This window comes from Sitodiplosis mosellana, unplaced genomic scaffold (assembly GCF_009176505.1).
Source record: "Sitodiplosis mosellana isolate CC-2019 unplaced genomic scaffold, AAFC_SMos_1.0 Smas_scaffold_5, whole genome shotgun sequence".
In the NCBI taxonomy this organism is placed as follows: Eukaryota; Metazoa; Arthropoda; class Insecta; order Diptera; family Cecidomyiidae; genus Sitodiplosis; species Sitodiplosis mosellana.
Window position 1 is genome coordinate 5,802,220 of NW_022595248.1, and position 20,630 is coordinate 5,822,849.

Genomic DNA, 20,630 nt, shown 5'->3' on the forward strand with positions numbered 1-20,630 from the left:
TGTTGTTTTCGACATGATTTTTACCTGCGCGCACTTTTAGCACACACACACATACACGAAATTGCACAGAGGCTTCATTATGTTAGAATCCATGGTCAGTGTAATTCAGTTTACGTGCTGCCAACAGGTCCTAAAATGCCAGCAAGACAAAGGGATGAGTGAAAATATGCCACATTTATTCATTTCATTTTGACTCGATGGTTGCATTGTTCTTTTTGATCTCCTTTTCTCTTTTAGCCATTACGTGATATTTCATATGTGCTGTTGCACATTTTGTTGCGATGCTATTTATCGAAATTGAATATGATCATGGGTATTCGGTTATTTCCAAGTACGTGCAGTTTCAAATTGAATTTCCCTTTCATTGCACCGATTGCATACGTCTTACATGCGCACACAAAGCGCAAGTGAAAAATGCAATTTTTTTTCCCTATTTTCATAAGGCAAATAATAAATGGTTGCAATCATAAAAACGTGAGACACCGTGACCAAATAACAATCGATGCAATACCATAGTCGTTACTTGTGGGAAAACTATAGAAAAATGTACACTTTTTTCTGCCATCGAAATGGATGTTTCTGATTCCTTCAGCGAAATACATTCGGCATTTTATCGCCGAAGAGAGCGAGAGAAAAAAGAAACACATAGTGATGGAATCGATGTTTTTCCAGCAAACATGAAAATCGTATGTGCGACCCAAATGTGCAATGGATGTGTGACATACATTCTCATTGCTCGTTCACCCACTATTCTCTTCCTTCTCTCTTGCTCACTAACTCTATTTTACCGCCTCTGTCTTTCTCTGTCTTTCTCTGTCTCTCTCTATTTTTCATTCTCTCCCACTGTTTCTCTCCTGCTCTCACAAACCCCGAACAACAAGGAAGAAAAATGGATTCGACAAGAAGCGAAGAAGTAGAAAAAAAAAACTGAAAATGTACGTGATGTCCCAATCAAATATTTACTTACTTTGTCCCATTGAATAACAACCGAAGAACTCTACGACGAACTTTTAATGTGATCGATTTTTATTTTGTCTAAAAACAGCATCGGCCATTTGAAACAACAGCAACGGCAGAAAAAATTGCCTGCAATAAAAATCGAACGAAGGAGAAAAAAAAACATGTTGATGTTCGATAATACCATCTGGCTTTTATTGTGCGTATATATATGTGTGTGTACAAGCAAACGTAAATTGCTTGTGATGGTGATTTATGCAGTCACACAATGGAAGAAAAAGAAAAAAATGCACTCGGGATAAGAGGCGGAAGAGCAGCGTAGTCGGCAAATAGAACAAGGAAAAGTTTTGAAGTTAAACTGTTTATTAAATCATATGTGAAAGAAAAAGAAGAGGCAGCAGCAGCAGCAGCAAAAGAAGAATGAATATAAAGAATAAGTCTTCAGTTGCTAAATTCGCATGCAGAGCCAAGTCTATTTCCATTAAAATTGAATTCTAGTTCGAACAACGAACCGAGCCGCATGTGTTTCGAAATATCGTAATCTCGAGAGAAGAAAAAAAAGCCAGAGAGAAAAATTCAAATGACGATACGCGCCATTGTAAAAGTTGTATTAATTTCTGGTATTGAATAATAAAATCGATAATACACAAAGACTCTAAATAAATGCTTTTTTTGCGCCGAGGTAGATTTCAACATACGAAAACGACGATAAAAAGAGTCAACGTATTAAATACCACTCTCGGATATTTCACTCATTTCACATATATATAAAGAAATATATGTTTCACGATGTGAACGAACAAAGAAGTAAAAAAAAACACAACACATTGATTTCAACAACAGCAACACAAAAAATCACTATGTATCCAAAGTCGACCCGTTGTCCGGTAACGGGTATAATAATGTATTCGTACAAGCGCTTTATAACATTTGATAGTAATACTTATCTCTCATTGCCTTGGCACTAAATTTATAGATGAAAAATAAGAAAAAAATAATGTCGAAAATACTGAAACTGAAGACAACGAGCACACCAGCCGAGTGATCGTGCGGATGCGCACATACACAAGACAGAGACAATCACCTCATTTTAAGAGCGCGCGCTTGTTCGCGCACACACAGCATCAACATCACAATTTAATATACTTTCCTAGGTCTTTTTTTGGTGTTCATTCGTTGTGTTTTTTCGGTTTCGTTCATTTGAGTGTCAAAGATTTTCGGTATTTGGACTTTTTGGTTTGTGTATGACAAACGATAATTGATAATTTATTCAAACGACGCATATTGTCGCCAAGCTAAATAACTGGCTTTCGATGCTCATTCAACTGCTCGCTCTCGGTACTGCGGCTTTGTTCATTTATCTCGATTTGAATCCAATGTACAGAATTGCTTTTTTTTATTCTCTTCTTCTTCTTCTTAAGCTGGAGCCATTTTTTTCTCGGTCCATTCGAAATTTGTTGGAATTTTAGTTCTCTTTTCCTGCTTTTTCAGACAGTAAATTTTCGAATACGATTGTGTAAGTGATATATTTTGGGTGTACCTGATACAACTCATGCGCTCAGCGAGAGCCGCATTTGAATTCAGTACAATTTGAATGTGAACATATCGGGTAAATTGCTTCTTCTAAATGGACATTGGACACTACGGTGCATTGGACAATACGGTCTCCACACACACGCTCATTCCTTCTTCTTCTCACACAGTTTCGAGTAAGATTATTCAAAATAATTACCATTGTCGTTATCTTTGAAATGTTATCGTAAGGCTAGTGAATTTTAAATGAGCCCAATTAAACTAAAATGCTTTTGCCTTTTCTCTCGGTTGTTTTTTTTTTGTCTGTGTGTATTTCATCTGGATCATTTAAAATTGTGATTTTGGGCCGATTTCATTAGACGAGTACAGGTTTTTTTCTGCTTTCAATTTTTAACGTATCAGTCGCATTTAATCCATAAACGTCCTTTTGCCCCGATAAATTCTTTTCGAATTTTTTTTTTTTTTTGCTGTGTGTGTGTCTGCTCTTTTCTTCGGTTGTAATTAAAAATAAATCATTTTGATTAATTTTTATGTCTTGATGTTTGGATCCATATGGGACACGCGCGTTCAACAGTAATTATTTCTTATTATTTTGGTCTCGATTGACGGTTTTGGTTCACTTGCACTCACCGCCATTCCAGCGAGCAGCACTTCGATTAATTACTGTGATTATAAAGGGATCGAAGAGAGTCTTTTGTTGTGCCAAAAGGTTTGCATTTAATTAAAAATAAATTTTTTCTTCTTCCTCTGCCAGTTAATTGGGAGTTCATTACGTTTTTATGTCGAAAATTTGCTAATCAAATTAATTAGACGTGAATTTCTTTTGCCATTACGTGTCAAATTAAATTTTTTTGACTCGGGCAGCACAAGGTATAACTTGACGACGCTGAATATGAAGGGGAAGTACGAGTTTTTTTTCTCATATCAATAAATAATCAAGACCGTTGAATATAAAAACAAATAAATATCTCTCACTGGCGTTGAATGAAGTCATACCACATTTAAACGAGGATGATCGAAAAGCCATCATTACCTTTTGAAATTAAAGTGATTTCATACGAGATTGAAGGTGCACATTGCATGCTACACAAAGCAGGTAAAACAAAGCACAACGAAATAAAAAGACATAACAAAATCCAAACCAAATGGAATAACAAAAATATTCTCAACATAAAATCAACACACTCACACAACTTTTAAACGAACCCTCGACGAGAACCGGGTACTTCTTTATATATGAGCATTAAATTTTATTTATTTTATCATTTCCTTAAAATAATAAACACGATGATGAGAAAATATTGGTATTTATGCTGTACCGGTGTGGGGAAAATAGAGGCTACATGTGTGTTTTTGTGTCGGCGAGTAATTGTTGTACTTTATTTTAAGGTATCTAGACTAGAGAGTTTTTTACGCAGAGAAAGGAGGGCTCCTGTACGTAGAGAAAAAAGAAAGAAAGTTGGCGACGGATTCAATTCGAGAGTCAGACGTAATTGATGCCATTCCGATGAGTTAAAGAAATGCCTAATTTTTAATGTGCATTAAATGGATTCATCGCCATTGAATTGGTTACAGGTTCATGCGGTATGCTTTTCTCTTTTTCTTTCTTTCGTCATTGTTTCCCTTGAGCTCGTTACGATGATGGTCAACATAGAGACGGAAGAAACACATGCGGGTAACTTGTAAATCGAATCAAGTGTATGGCCAATACTCGCATCGACAATAAAATGCTCTAGCGTGTGTGTGTGTGTATAGAAAAATGGCCAAAATGAAGAATACACATATATCTAGGATTGTTCTTTTTTTATATATATACGAATTTGCCCTCATCACCGAATTTCAGATGAGGTACAACGAAAATACACTTTAATGCATGATTTTTTTTCTCTCCTATCCTGCCAACGAATCGTACACGAACGACATAGAAGAGAGAAAAAAAATTTAAGAAATATTTCTTACCCTTGTCAATGCTAAGTATTCAACTGTACATTATAAAATAAATATATGTGCATGTTTTTTTTCCGAATGCCGTTTTCGGTACCTTTTCTTTCGGTTATTTCACTTTCCGAGGCGAAGCCGATTGCAAGTACATTTTCTTCATGAAATCGGTTTAAATTGTGTATGATTTTCGGTTGGTGTGTCTGATGCCGAACGTTTGGCTACGTTCAAATGTGGCCCTCGTAATATGTGCGCGCATGTGTTTGCCGCATGAGCATGTAACCGAAATGCCAACAATGGACCAAGATAAATTGTATTCGAGATAGGGATATTTATATAGGAAAATGGTTTCGTGTAAGACGATTGTGTACAAAATAGAAATGGTTTTTGCTCAAATAACTAACGCATTGAAAAATTACGCCGTTTGTTCAACATAAAATGTTGAATCAAATAGGTTTACCTGATTTTTGACCATTTTCTTTTCTAACACCAACGCTATTGACCGATTCGATTCAATTTCATAAAATCTTTCTCTCTCTCTTTTGGTGAATTTCATTGAAAGTGATTGCTGAAAAGGTTGAAGATGGCTCACATTTACGTATACATTTCTCGTTGTCAACTCGAATTTCCACCACACAATATGGATACATATAATTTTGGTGGTTGCAAATGTAAGAGATAATCTGTCTTCATCATTTTGAGCGAACGTCGGAAAATGCATCGACTGCTGGAGCGAACGCGAGCGTGAGCGAACGCGAGCGTGTGGTTACTACCACTAAGTGCTCATCCATTTTGACGTCAAATCTGCACAAAAACGAGAAGAAAATGTCAGGCAGTCATCCACAACCGCACAAAACTAATTAGCTAATTTGATATCAGTTTTTTTTTTGGCAAATTTTCGCATTAATGCCTTGAATATGGGATAGTTAAATTTTCACAAAATGGTTTTCATTTGATAAGGACGGATGTTTAGTGTCGCGCACGTCTATATGAACATTGTTCCCACCGACCGACCAAAAAAATATGCGCTTGACATATGCATCGTATTCGCCTACTATCGTCAAGCTAGCAAAGAATTCCACATGTCATCATATGTTGTTATTTGTCCTTTCTTTTTTCGGTTCCTTGTTTTTCATTTTACTTTTTTTTCTTTCTGTTATATTCCTTTTCGATTCACATACTCACAAGCATGGAGAGACAAAAAAGGTTTGCACAACGCATACCTGCCTCAATGCGAGACGCATTCAGAGCATAGAAAGTAGAAATTTCATTTAGAATTCCATTATTCATCAGATCATAAGTTTTTGTTACCTGCTGCTGCTGCTGATGCTGCTCGATCTAAATGCGCACAAACGTAATTTTAATATTTTATTTATACACTCACACACATACACATGCAAGGAGTCAGTTCGACTGTTAGATAAGAGACAGAGAGCAAAAGAGACGGTTGTCTTTATGGTTATTCCATATGAGCAATAATGTGAATCAAATGCGATTGAAAGTGCGCCAATACCATTGGCCACGCAATCGAACGTAGATAAAAGACCGCAAATTATTGAAATTCAACTCATAAATATCATTTATCCTTCAATTGCGTTTGGAATTCGATTTTCGAATGTCCCCACACGAATTTTGCATTGCCAATTTTTTTCTTCTGCTTTTCGATTTACATTTCAACGGATCTCATTATGTGCATGTGTGTGTTAGCTCTCAGTTGGATAACGTCTTCGCCATTCCATTGAAAATATTACCATTATAAAAACGAAGGTCAATGCGGTTGGCCAATGCGCACCGAAATACCTTTTTACGGTATGTGTGTGTGTGTGTGTGTATGTGTGGCCGTTGTTTCTATTTCCATCATTCATTTGATTAAATTAAATTAAATCTTAACTTCTATAAAATGGAAAATATAATAACATCATCGTTATCAAACTTTTCTATCGCCCAAAGTCGTGAGATTTCGCCGAACTGAAGTCAAATTGTGTTAGTTTTTTTTTCTTCTCTGGTTTTCTTCTTCGTCTGTTTCAAACAATGTCTGTGTAATGTGAAACAAAATTGAGCACAAATCAAACAACCGAAATTCGTTGTGCCATTGAAACGGCGAACGCAAGCGGAAATATTCAATGGTTCTAATGCCAATTGCTACTGCGAACCCAGCACAGGTTCACAGAGACATCGAGTTAGATATAATCCAATTTAATTTTTGTTTAAACACACATAAAACTGTAAAAAATAAACGGGGCCCCGTTAAAAAAATAGAATAAAAATAAGAACGCACTCACGATGAATGGACTGGATAAAGCATAATTAAATTGAAGTGAACGCAACTAACAAGACAATAAACAATATTTCAATTCCTGAACGAGAACGAGAGCGAGAGAAACAGCGGCTAGCATTAAACCACGTATATTGTAAATTTCGAATGTGGTTCATGTGCTTTTTGCTATCTGCGTATCGTTCTTTTCTTTCTTTATACTGCTGCGTTCCGTAAACAAATGCCAATTTACCTCAAAATTAACAAACTGAATTAGACGGAAAAACACAAACAGAAAAATAACGAAAAAACGCTCACATCGTAAATAATAAAAATAAATTAGGAGCGATCGCATGGTACAAAGAGCATACAAAAAGTGTGTGAGCACTAGCACTCGATACATTTGACCCGCTGCCGCTGTTGCTGTTTGGTTTCACTATTTGTTTGCAGTTAGTTGTTCTTCCCTTCCTTTTAATTGTTTAATTATGAAATACATGATGCGCCACGATTGGCACAGCCGCGATGCGATGATGGCTCAATCGAATTTTTCCGCGCTCTTGGAGTACACACACACACACATACATAACTTGGTTTCAAGAGAGATAGAGAAAACATTTAATGGTTTTATTATAACTCATCATTTTTTCCCGGCGTTAATTTTTTCTCCAACGAACAAAAAAAAATAATTCAAATGAAAACAAACGGCCAATTTACTCCAACCAATTTCAGTTGGTTTCTAATGGCGAAAAAAACATATAGAGAGAAGAAGTAATTCCATTGAGTTTGCGGCGAAAAAAAAATAACCCATCCATATTTTGAAGTTGTTATAAACGGAAATGTGGATTAATTACGAATATTTCGGCTTTTATTTCAAGCAATGTGTGAATATTTCTTTCTCTCTCGTCGGTTAGTGATTTTTTTTTTCTTCAAAATTTCAACAGCCGCCACCGTTGCCGTTGCCACGATAGCATTGCTCATTATTTTCTCTTTTGATTAGTACGCTCGATATCATTTGTATTTGGCGTTTCGTATTATTTAGTTCATAAATATTTGGTCCTAAAAATGTACATATATGGACTGGTAAATTATTTATATACCATAACATGTAATGATGAAAGAAAGAAATCTTTATATTGTTCCGTGTAAAGTGTGGTCATAAATTCTAAAGTCATTTAAATTAGTAAATCTCAATCATTGTACAACTATATGTAAGCATGAAAAAACCAAATAAATAATAATAATAATGCCAGATAAAATGAAACAGCCAACTCTAACGAACGGTTACATTTGCCGTAAAATTTAATGAACAATTTTCAAAGAGAATAAAAAATTTCAATAAAACTGTTGAAAAGTAGGTGTTTTTAAGAAATTCAATACTTTTGGCATATCAAGAGAAAGCGTTGTCCATTTTGAAACACCACTTTTCTTCCATTTCTCACCAATTGATCGAACAATAAAGGGCAAACGAATTGATTTTCAATTGTTTATGAAATCTTTTGAAGTTTTTTTCAAGAAGAAAATTTCAAATAATTTAATCGGGAATCGTCATCGATGATCTCGATTGTAAGTCTTGCTGTGATGAAACTAACATCTCGATTTAACCATTTGCTATTCAACAAGGACATCAACAAGAAGAAAACACATTTTTTTTTTCAAATAAACTCCAAAAAACTGTTATTAATACTTTTCAAGCGATTTATCAACCATTTGGTTGACCATTTCAAACTTACTTTTCTGTGTGTGTACGGCATTCACTTATTGGTTTTTTGATTTTTTTATAATTTATGGATCATCCCTTAATGTTATTTTGTTGTCGGTGCTCCTATTGCACTCTCCATCTCTTTCTGTAATATTCTTACACTGTAAGAATACGTATTGAATCCAACCATTACTAAATGGCATAAGATTGAATTCATAATAGTTTTCGAGTTTTTTTTTCTTCTCCTTCATCTTGTGTGTTGTCAGCGACGTTAAGTGTAAGCGATTTTATTTTTTTTTTAACTTTTTCCTTTTGTTCAACATGGAACAATGGCACACAAGTAGTATATAAAGTGAAATGGCTGCAAAAGATGCAATGCGATGATAATAATAATCCATCGAATCGATTGTTTGAGGCCGGTAACCGAGATTGAGGAAAAGTGAAAAGACTATTACAACACACACACACAACGCAAGAATATGGAACACGAATATGATGAAGGAAAATTCTTGCAGCCGGATAAGTGTCACCAGTTTTGACATGGGATATATATATTCCTTACTCGAAAACACCAAGTAATCGCACCCATCGTTCGTGCTAACAATCGAATGTTGGTCTTGACTTTCTCTCTTCCACTCCCATTCATTGTATACCGTGCCCGTAATGCACTTAAGCTATCGATTTGTGATGTTAATCGATAGGATTGTTGCCTGCTTAAGACGCATTCAAGCCGACAGAATAGATTTCTTCGGCTGCAGAAAAGAACAATTCAATTTTACACTTGTTAAAGCAAATTGCTTGTAACAAACAAAAATTGATGCATCCCTTGAACATTCTCTACTTCGGGAAATAACGAGATTGCATCACTGAATGCAAAATGAGATCAAGCTCTCTTGCCATCGAAGAGAGAAAATTTTAATTTACCATCGAAAAGAGAAAAAAATGACGAACATTGAGACTTACCTGTAGCTGTTGCGTTTCCTCGAAGCCATCGGGAAAATCCGTGCAACTGGTGTCCAGAGTTTGTGATAACGATGTTACCAAATTTCGTGTGTTCATTTTGGTCGTAGTACGCTGATGGATACACGGTGCACATTAACGATTGAGTGTTTTCGAGGAGAAAAACAAACCGAGTCACTTGTCACAAAAGTTCGACTCGCCTGCAGTTGGAAGCTAGCGAATTTCAAATGAAATTCATTTTATTTTCACCAACAACAAAACTTCACCGAATAAATTATTTACTAGCTGTGTGTGTGTGTGTGTGTTGTTATTGTTGTTATTTTTGTTCTTGTTTGCTTCAACTCATTAATTTTTCATGACCTTAATAAATTTTGTTTCGATGTAATCAATACACAGGTTCACAACTTTTATAAATTTGTGTGGTCAGTTTAAAAGCGGTTTTATGCATATTTAATCAGCGACACGAAACTAAAGTTTGTGACTTTTTTTCGCTGCAAACGAGCGTGCTACCAGCTTCGATATGTGATTTGGTTCGTTTTCTGTTGTTGCTGTTGTTCTTGTTTGCGTCTCTTTCATGGAAAATTGGGGCGCTGAATATTTGTATTTTAGTCTAATTGCAATAGCAGCGTCAGCGAGTTCATTACAAGAGCCTCACACAATGCACTCCATCTAACTACATACAAATATTGATTTATTATTTGCATATGCAAAAATCTGCATTGAACAAACGCTTGAAGCGTGCAATCGCAAACATATAAATTACAGTGGCGTTCAATGTGAAGCACTCACTCTTTCTCTCTCTCTCTCTTTCTCTCTCTCTTCATCCTCTCGTGTTCTCGCGCTCTCGCTCTCTCTCCGTCAACAAGGCAAACTCTCACTATGAATACTAAGCTGTGTAAACAGGAGCCGTGCTGAATACAACGCAAAATGCATGTTAAAGCTCTTTCCTTTTATGTGGATTAAAATCCACCCCACTCCACCCGTCCGCATGCCGTTACGATCAAAATACCAAACAAACTTCATCCAGTGCAATTCACCTGAAGTGAAGTGCATTCAAGTAGTTTGGTATATATTCATCGGAAATTGAAATGAAAATATTAAAAGAAAAGGAAAACGAAATTTCAGCAGGAAATTTGCTTCAAGCTAAAAGTATCCGTTGATTGCGAATTTGCTCCACTTGATAATTTGAGTCGCGCGCGTGCGAAAGAGAGAGAGAGTTTTGCCCAACGAATGAAATGGATTTGCATTTTTCTGTAGCGATGCAACGTCGTCGTTGGTGGTGGCGGGTGGTGACAATGGTGGAATAACATGATTTATGCAAAATTCAGTACATTTCCTTGTGCCAAGTGTATAGCACACTCAGCAAATGAAACCGCTTAATTTATGTTAATTGAGATTATTCCTTGTGAGACGATTCGCAATAATGTCTCTGGGGGATAATTTTGGAAAGTGTTTAAATTCAATTCGTTGTGCAGAATGTGCTCAAATGTATGTAGTTTGAATATGCCATCCCGGATGCGCTTAGTCTAAAATTTTCTGGATGCAAAACTTTAATGAATCCCACATTCAAAACCGGGAAAAAAACAAAACGGATACTTAAATATTCCATCTAGAATGTTTGTTTTGTATCTAAATATCTCGAGTATTTCTAGTATGTGCGGTGTACGAGGGGATGGGGAAAAAATGGCTGAAAGTGCAAACAAACAAGTCCAGTCATTGGAGACATGCGACCATTTCATTTTCGCTGAGTTCAGACGACGCGGGCCCCGTTGTGCATGTGCAACTCATTAAAAGTAATAGAGAAACAGGGAATGACAGAGCGAGGGAGACCGACGCAGCACGATGAAATCAAAAACGGCGGTGAAAACTCAGTAACAGTGCTATTTTTATTGCTTGTCCGACCATTTTTCCCCAGGCATATTAAAAGAATTGAAACCGAAGACGGAAAAAGGTGGTGAGCTATCGAAGAAAGACGATGAGCGAGCAGAATAAAAAGTTACTCAACTAGCGGAACGACACCAGCAAATAGAAAAGAAAAGAGGGAAAAAAACCAGCACACTCCTTTTTTTGCAATACACAACGGATGAGGAAGTGTTTCAAGGTGTGATTTGTATGTATTGCATAATTTAGCACGAGATTCATATTGCGGAGCGCTTAATTTTGAGTTCGTTTTCGAGTGCATTTTGTGTGCTGGGGAAAAAAAGAGGAAGAAAAGTATACACACACACAACACATGCACAACAGGAGAGAACGGCCGAATGAAATCAGTGCATAGACTGCATGCAATAAATCATTTCTGATTTTGTAACATTTGCACATATTTGCTCACTGCAGTATAATTTAGTGAAATTTTTCACTGAAAACACACACACTTAGCGGCAGCAGAAAAGAGCAAATGAGCGAATGAACGACGATAAAAGAAATGCTAAACGAAACATACTGGTCGCCGTTCACGTTCGCGTTCACAGAGTTGTTGTGCGGTTGTTGTAGAGAAGAAAAAAAAAACAAACAAAATCACGTTTAAAATGGACTCTTTCCGTTTGGATTATATAGTTGGAAAAATGTTATATTATTTTGCCGCGTTTTTTTATTCTTTCTCATCTTTCAACAACTGTTCACTTCACAGAAACCGTTTCGTACGACCTACAAAACGAAATGGAAACGCACAAAACTGCAAAAATCTGGAGGCGGAGTGGAATATACAGCGCTCAAAAGAAAATCAGTGAAAATGTGGGAAAATCCAGACGTTCATAGCTGAAAAATCCAGGGTTATATGTTCCCTGACGCGTATATGCCAAATGTAAATGAGCTTCGGGAAGTTGATGATGACAATTAGCGAGAGCATATTCCATTTCTTTGAAACACGGCGGTTCAGTAATTAGTTTCATAATACCTGTTACGGTGCAAAAAGTTAAGGATATACACCATTTTGCAAACGTAGTGAGAATAGTTTCAAAGGCAATGCAAAATACGTTTACGAAATGAATGGTTCGACAACACAAACTCCAACATCACCACCAACACCACCGAAAAAAACGTTACTTGTTACTAGCACACTTGAAGTGCATTTATATGAATTCGGTGTATTCGGCCCGTCGATGTATTCAAAATGTTGTGTTCGTTTCACTTGAAATCCTTGTTTACAAAGCTTTCAAATCGGAGCACCGTTTGTTTATTGTTCCACTTACTGTGTGTATTGCACACAGTGTTTAACTTCTAGGAAATCTGGGCGAAGAGAACGAACGAGCGAAGGAGCGAGAGGAAAGAGAGAGAGAGAGAGTTTCATTGCGCTGTAAATCGTTACTAAACTATGACACCATCGCCACATATATTTTCAATTTAAAGTGAATCAAATGCATTAAAATAAATTGCATTCATTTACACATTTGTTTCACAGCTTCTCATAAATACTGGCACTGGAACTATACACAATCCGCGCACTCGTGTAACACTCATTCAATTGGTTTCACTTGATTCAAAACTAACACGCGGACAAATTATTTTCCATTATTGCACCGATTGCAAGAGAGCGAGAGCGAGTGGACAACAACAATGACAACGACAATGATGACGACGATAACGAACGATGACTACTATTTCAAAAACCACTTCACTTTTAATTAATTATTGAGCATTTGCACGTGCCTGTGAATAAATTCGTTTTTGTCCAGCAATACGAGAAGAAGAAAAACCACAGCACAAACACGGAGTGAAGAAAATCTCGACACCCGAATTTCGTACGTCAAATAATTGCAACAATCAAACTAAAACAGCCAGAATAAAAAAAAAAGAGAACAATTCGTTGTTTTGAGCGTTTGTCACGGCTAATTGATTAACTGAATTTCATTTTGGACTGTAGCTGTCGCACGGATACATGTGATCTCGAATGTGAGAGTGCGGAAACTGTTTGCCACATTTGGTTGTGTGAGCATGTGAAAATTTTGCGAGAAGAGAGAAAAAATCGGACGAATGAACGGTGAGGTACGCCGATTCTATCCTAACTGAAGTGAATGTGCATTGCATGGTGCATTCCATGTGTGGCAGCGCGCGCGTTGCAACACACAGCATTTTTCCACGGTTCGCATTTAATCGCAACATGAAGCATTTGTTATTGTTGGCTGTTTTGTGCTTGCTTTTTTCATCAGTTTTTCGTTTGTGTCTCTCGTGCGCCCAACGAAGGCGCATTGCAATTTCCAATGTATTCATATGTGTGTGTGAGTTTGTGTATGGTGCGAGCGAAAGTAATGGAAAAGCATGGGAAATATACATGACTTTCCATGCTATTTTCAATTGCACCCAGCAATACGAGTGCAAACGACTCATGCACGAACACGAATGGAATGTTGTTATGCGAAATCTTGTACGAACGTCCACATTGGCGTTCAATGTTGGTGTATGGGAATGGGATGGCAGACGAAGGCAACACTCGATGTAAATTTATGACATGTTCAAAATTGTTCAGCAACCACAACAACTTGGCCACACAAAAACTTTTCGACAAATTTATCGTTTGGAAAGTTTTATTTTCGTTACATTTTGCTTATTTTGCACATTTCTAAGGCATTCCGGAGACATAAACCAAAACAATCCAAACGTCAGTTGCTATTGCATAAACTCTATTGCATCTACTTTTCTATTGCATAAACAGAAACAGGTCGAGAAGGAGATGAAGAGCTGAAGAGAGGAAGAGAGACTTTTGCTTCAGCTGATAACCTGCAAAAGTTTCACAGCGATAAATTTAAAAAGCTGAGGTTGCATTCACATTCCAACAAAAGTGCATCCTCGATGCGACTGGCTGGTCTGTGTGTGATGCTTCAAGCGTGCGCTTTACATGCCATTGCCGAAGCGTGCACCGATATCGTAGCGTTCGCTTTCCAACGGGAATAACGGGCCTGTGACTTGATGCTTTGCATATTTGAAATGCAGTGCCCGTGCACTCGTGCATCAAATGCCAGCAGCAGGAGGCAGCAGGCAGCACCAGCAACTACTCGTTGTCTGTAATCGTTGTCGCATGAGTGCAATGTTTAAACATCATCATGTCAATGTTGCACGTCATTTGCCAACATAATATATATTGCACGTATAGCAGAATTAAAAGTCTAATAGGTTATTTTTGGATTAAGTGCGCTTTCGTCGCAATTTGTTGTTGATGCACACTTGACTATAGTAATGCACCAAGCGAGCGTGTGTGTGTGTGTGTGTATATTTGCCTGTGCATTCGACTTGAAAAGTTCATACTGAACAATTTCAATGTCAATGGGCAATATTTTGCATATGCTCAGCACATTTCACCGAACAGAAAAATACTATGCCAAATAACCTTCGGCGCTTTCGACGGTTACATACGGTGCATTTTATGCATCGTCATGCATTGTGTAAGCAATATGCTCTATATATAGTACATTATTTTGGATTCAGTGATAAATATTACACGTTACATTAATCGCGTTGACGTAAATCGCACCAATAGACACTGTGACCACTCATGCACACACACACACACACACATATGTGACGTGAATTGCTCATTCAAACATATTATGATATGATCAATGGCTTCGATAGCGTGGAATTTATCTTAATATAGGAATTAGAATGGAAAAACCACAATCAAAACCTAGATCAAAACCAAAACTCATTCAGTTTACTCTTCTTTTTTTTTTCAAAGGAAGTATTTTTCAATGCCATTCAATGGAGCTGCAATTACAATGGAAAATTGTAACTAAAGAGAAAAATTGACGAAATACATGAAATTGTTTGGACACGTGCTAACGTCCAAATGTTCAGTACGAACATTTTCATCTAGTTTTTGTAGAAAACTAATAAAAATTATGATGAAAAATAAAGTAACACACAGAGAACGACACATCTGCAGAATGTTTTTACAGAGAAAATGACGTATCTACCGAGGCTACAATTCTCAAAAGCTTTATAAATACGACGATATAGCAGCGGTACGTCATGTTTTTACTTTGACGGATGGAAGAACATTCACGCTGGAAAGTGATGCGGCCACGGCCAAGTCGTTAATAAAAGCGCACCAAAAGCAACCAGAAATTCCACCACCGGAAACACCAAAACCAGAAGAATTGTAAATTCAAATGTTAAATACCAATTGAGATTTGTGTGCAACTGCATGCCGTTGCCATTGTGAACAAACAACTCATTTTTTTTTGTTGAACTTAAATCAAAACAATAACATAAACCTGAACCTGAACCTGATCCTGAACAATTCTGTACAATAGGCACAAAACATAGTTTAATTGATTGTTGAAGAATAAATAATCAAAATATTCGAGCAATAAATCTCTTTTTGTTAAATACAAATATAAATTGACTTTTGTTTGTAACGTTATTCATTCCAAAACATCTTGAATTGAAATCTTCTGTAGCCAACTTTATCTTTCAGCAAAATTGAAAGTACAAATCCAATTGAAAACAAAAGGCGTAGTCAGAAGCCGGTGATATAAGACGAGAAAAAGACAAGCTCATAGCACATTCGGTTTAGGCGAATCGTTTCTTGTGAATTCTACTAAAATTTCGATTTGTATTCGCTCATATTCAACAGTTTTATACCGCAGAAAAACGATCTAATGATTCAATAAATTCTATGTGTGTTTTGCTGATTTTCAGAAGACACATCAAACACACACAGCAAAAATGAGTGGCATTCAACTCAAAATGAAACTTCCGAATCGAAATACTCCAGTGTATAGCTGTTGTATTTTTGTGAATATTTATATCAATCAATTGCTCTGTAATTGAACTGCGACTCAGAGAATCACTAGGAGAATCATATCTTCGACGCATACTACTTATAGTTACTTAATACACATAATGTGCATAAATTGTGCATAATATGTGCACAGAAAGTGCGCATATATATAAATGCATGGTTCACGCTATTAAAGTTTGTGCATATTCCGTACACAAAAAATGTACAAAAACCAAATGTACGTAACCAAATGTATATCGGATATATATGTACGTACGTACACGTGTTGTGCACAATAAAATGTGTACATTTTCTACTTTTTCCCCATTGGGTAATCCAAGTATTGAACTTTAGAAGTTTTTATACAAGATTTTTTTTGGTTGAAATAACTTGATTGGATTTATTCTCGTAGGTGATACACGTTTTCACTTTCATACATATTTAATATCTAGGTTTTGTTGAAGTTTTCAGCTTTTTAAGATGGAAGAAGTTACAACCATGGTATATCATTTATTCGCTCGATTTCTAGGTATTGAGGACTTTGAATGAATATTATTCGACATTAAAAAGCACGGATTTTCCAATTTTTTTTTATATTTAACAATAACTGTGACATTCAAATTGACATTTTACACTCTTGTGATTGCATTTCTATTAAATAAAATAAATTATCCACCAAGTATTTCAACAAATTCTTCGCTTATTTTTCATCGAGCAATCTTATCTTCGAATTTATATTTTGGTTAAACTACGGAAAAGCATGAAATAACAGCCCGGAAAATCTGTAAAAATGGAAAATATAAAAAAACACTCATTTTCAATCCTAATTGAAGTGAAGTGCATACTTTTCCGAAATTCTCTAGATCACAATAGAAGAGATTGAATCCGGTGAAATGTATGGGCTCATGTGAACGATTGATGATTAAAATCATACATTTCTCAAGATCAACTGGATAGTTGAAGCAATCCGAGGCATATGCAAATTCACCAGCATCATAAACTCGTTGAGTAGCAATCGTTGCAAAGTAACAGAAGAGAAGTGGCCAGAACATGGTACAAATCATACAGACTATATGCCAAGTAGCGTTCATGGGATCAAAAGCTGGTGTCTAAAATTAAGTGGGGCAATCGAAATAAAAGATATTTAAACAAGATCGATGAAGTAAGCAAAAAGCGAACATTTCGAGTATCTACTCACATATTCGATATTATACATAGTCAGAGCCATACAAATAGTAGTGCAAGGAATCATCCAAAATATTATTCCACTATTTATGTCGGCCATGATACGAAAAATACTGTAATGGAATCATATCCAATTGATTGTTTGAGATCCTTTCATTAAAATTGAATAGAAAATTGTGCAAATAACTAAAAGTCCCAGAATTCCAACGCTACTCACTCATACACTTCGTTGTCGACGTTCACTGTCCACCCAATTTTACTCCGATATCCCAAAGAGTTTCTACTTTGCTCTTGTTTCTGGTTCCGATCCACATCCTCTTTGAGTGACTTGAAATGATCACAAATGGCAAAACTGTACACTGAGCATGAAACAAAGTACGATGTTATGGATAACATGACGCAAATGTACGTAATAGACATATTCGACACGATAAACCACATAAGATACCATCCAAAATATGTGTTTGTATCAAACGGGATGTAAAAAGTAGCTACAAATAGTTTTTGTATATTTGCGACACTTCTGTTCGGCCTTCCAATAATTTGCATATATTTTATCTTCGAGATCTTATCAATAATGGCATGAGCCATAGAACGATCATCATATTGAAAAGTATTTAAGCACAAATTATATTGAAAGAATGTCTGGAGTACCTTTTTCATCAACGATCTCTTGGAGCTTGAGATGCAAAATTTTAACGTTCTTCATTTGAAGTCCAATGCTGAAAAACATGGCGAATAATTGTGTTTCTCCGCAAACTATTAGAGTTGGCTCAAAAATGAGTTTGAAATTCGGCCAATGCAAGTAGACATATATCGAGCTTGAAATAATACCAAAACCAAATATCATGAACATAATGTAGTAGCTGCTGATTGTCTTGAAGAATTAGTTGGTCAAACGATAGGAATAAATTCCGAGTTTTGCCCATAACCCATTGATTATATTTAAGCACATGAAATTTGGCCATTTTTTTATGTTTATGTTGATCCTGGTTAGCACACTGTAACTGGGAACTTCGAACTATATATTACGATGATTTTAATCAACTCCAAGGCAATGACAACTACCAAGTGACAATTACTGGTTGGAGACTGGTGTATTTATACTATTACTTCTTCATTGAAATAATGGAAAACAATTTGATGAAATGACAATTGAAGTGAAAATTACGATTGACATGAGATTTCTCAAAAAGGGTAATTTGTGGACATTTTTTATACGTGAAAGCAACTTATCTCTCTTTCAATCAATCGACGTAGTAATAATTTTTTTCTGTTTTGGAAAATCGTAGATGTTTCCAATAATTTTGTAATAATTGAAACCTCGATATATTCGAATTCAGTGTCCATTCCGTGATTTTTTGTTACCCTGGTCAAATCTAAGTAGATGTCCAACGAAAAAGTTCTGAATGCTGGCATTTCAAATTTTAGAAACTTTAATAATTAAAGTTTTGAACTTCAAAAGTATTTATCCCAGTTCATTCCATGAAAGCAAAAAGAGTGAATAATATTTACCACAGTTTGATCAACAAAGAATTGCAAAGAATATGTTAATAATTGAGAAGCAAGTAGATGCCACCATTGAATATGGAAAAACACGCATTTCTCATTAGTTCAACTTTTATATTTATTAACATCAATAATACAAACATTCAATAAAGTTGTTCTTAACCGCAGATGCACCCACAGCATTTACATACACATTCAATGCCGATATTTGCGTTAAAAACGAACTTTTCGGTAGTGCGCGTTAAAACCATTCTACTATGCTTATTGTTACGTTATAAGTACGATTGTGTTTGTTTTTCATTCTCTTTCGTGCGGATATTCTTCGATTCTGCTTTGTGACACAAACGAACTTATTAGTTATAGGCTATAACGCAAAAATGTTCGTAGTAGAATGGTTTTAATGTGTACTACCGATAAGTTCATTTTTAACGCAGATATCTGCATTGAATGTATATGTAAATATTGAGTGTGTGGAACTGTTTTATTTATCGATCTATAAACAATTATTTTGTTCAATCGATATTTCCACCCATAAGGAAATTAATTAATACTCATAAAATCTCTGCGCACCATTTTTGAGGTGTACTACTCCTGAATACAGCAATCGTATAATGTATAAGCTATGTGCTCACGATATGATGTGGCCGAATAAACACGATGCGTAATTGAATCACACCATATCGTGTGAGCGCTGACCGTCCTCAGTACAGAGCGGTCAACGAGCGCTCGTTCGTTCGTTCGTATGCGAACATGTTCGTTTGTTCGTTCGTTCGTTCGTAGAATCTACGAACATGTTCGTTCGTTCGTTCGTTCGTTCGTAGAATCTGCGAACATGTTCGTTTGTTCGTTCGTTCGTTCGTAGGTAAAATTTCATTTTTTTTTTCAAACATAAAATTTTCTTATTTCTGAAAAAAATATAGGAATGATCCTATGTACTCAATAATACTGTAAGCACTATAATACTGTAATTTACAAGTTGTGAACATTATTTTCGCACAAAAAATTTAACGAATATTTTTTTGAGTTTCCACTTGCGCAATTGAATGCATAAAACTAATTAAAAACATCTTCACTCAACAAAAAACATCGCTGAAAATCTTACTTTCACTCATTGTGGTTTGTGTGTCCGCTGGCGAGAATAGAATGATATGATAATTAGCTGGACATGAACGTGGAAGTTGTAAAATGATGAAAGTAATGCATACAGAGAGAGAGAGAGAGAGAGAGAGAGAGAGAGAGTGAGAGAGATAAAAATGACAAAGACAGCAAAGTTCATCTCTTTTTGTCATTTATGGTGTGCAATTCAGAGAGACTTGTTGCAGTGATGATTTAAATCACATGGACGTTCAAACAGTGTGTGTTTTACGCACTGTGTTAAATCGCCACGTGCAAAACAGTTATACGTTTAGACAATGTTTTGTTCTGTGATCGTACAACACACACAGTTCGAGCGACAACGTGCTTCATGATATCACAGCAACAAGACGAATCTGAAATGTGCACACCATACTTGGCAAAAAGAGATGAACACTGTCTTTGTCACTTTTTCTATCTCTCTCTCCATATGCATCACTTTCTTCGTTTCACAACATTTGAAACCAGCATTATTATTGCTTATTGCATTATTATGCATCCAATTGTGCAAGTGGAAACTCAAAAAAATATTCGTTCAATTTTTTGTGCGAAAATAATGTTCACAACTTGAAAATTACAGTATTACATACAGTGCTTACAGTATTATTGAGTACATAAGATCATTCCTATATTTTTTTAAGAAATAAGAAAATTTTATGTTTGAAAAAAAATGAAATTTTACCTACGAACGAACGAACAAACGAACATGTTCGTAGATTCTACGAACGAACGAACGAACGAACGAA

General features: G+C 35.9%; 1 protein-coding gene across 1 annotated transcript in view; it reads right to left on the reverse strand.

The window, feature by feature from the left end:
- Nucleotides 1–13,297, reverse strand: part of LOC129567085 (voltage-dependent L-type calcium channel subunit beta-2) — a 77,824-nt gene extending 64,527 nt beyond the window's left edge. Inside the window, exons 1-2 of the mRNA XM_055443651.1 lie at nt 12,651–13,297; nt 9,345–10,014 (exon numbers count right to left, since the gene is read on the reverse strand). Of these exons, the coding sequence (XP_055299626.1) occupies nt 9,345–9,440 (96 nt within the window). The 5' untranslated portion in view covers nt 9,441–10,014; nt 12,651–13,297. The remainder of the gene's footprint in view (nt 1–9,344; nt 10,015–12,650) is intronic.
- Between the last annotated feature and the right edge of the window lie 7,333 nt (nt 13,298–20,630).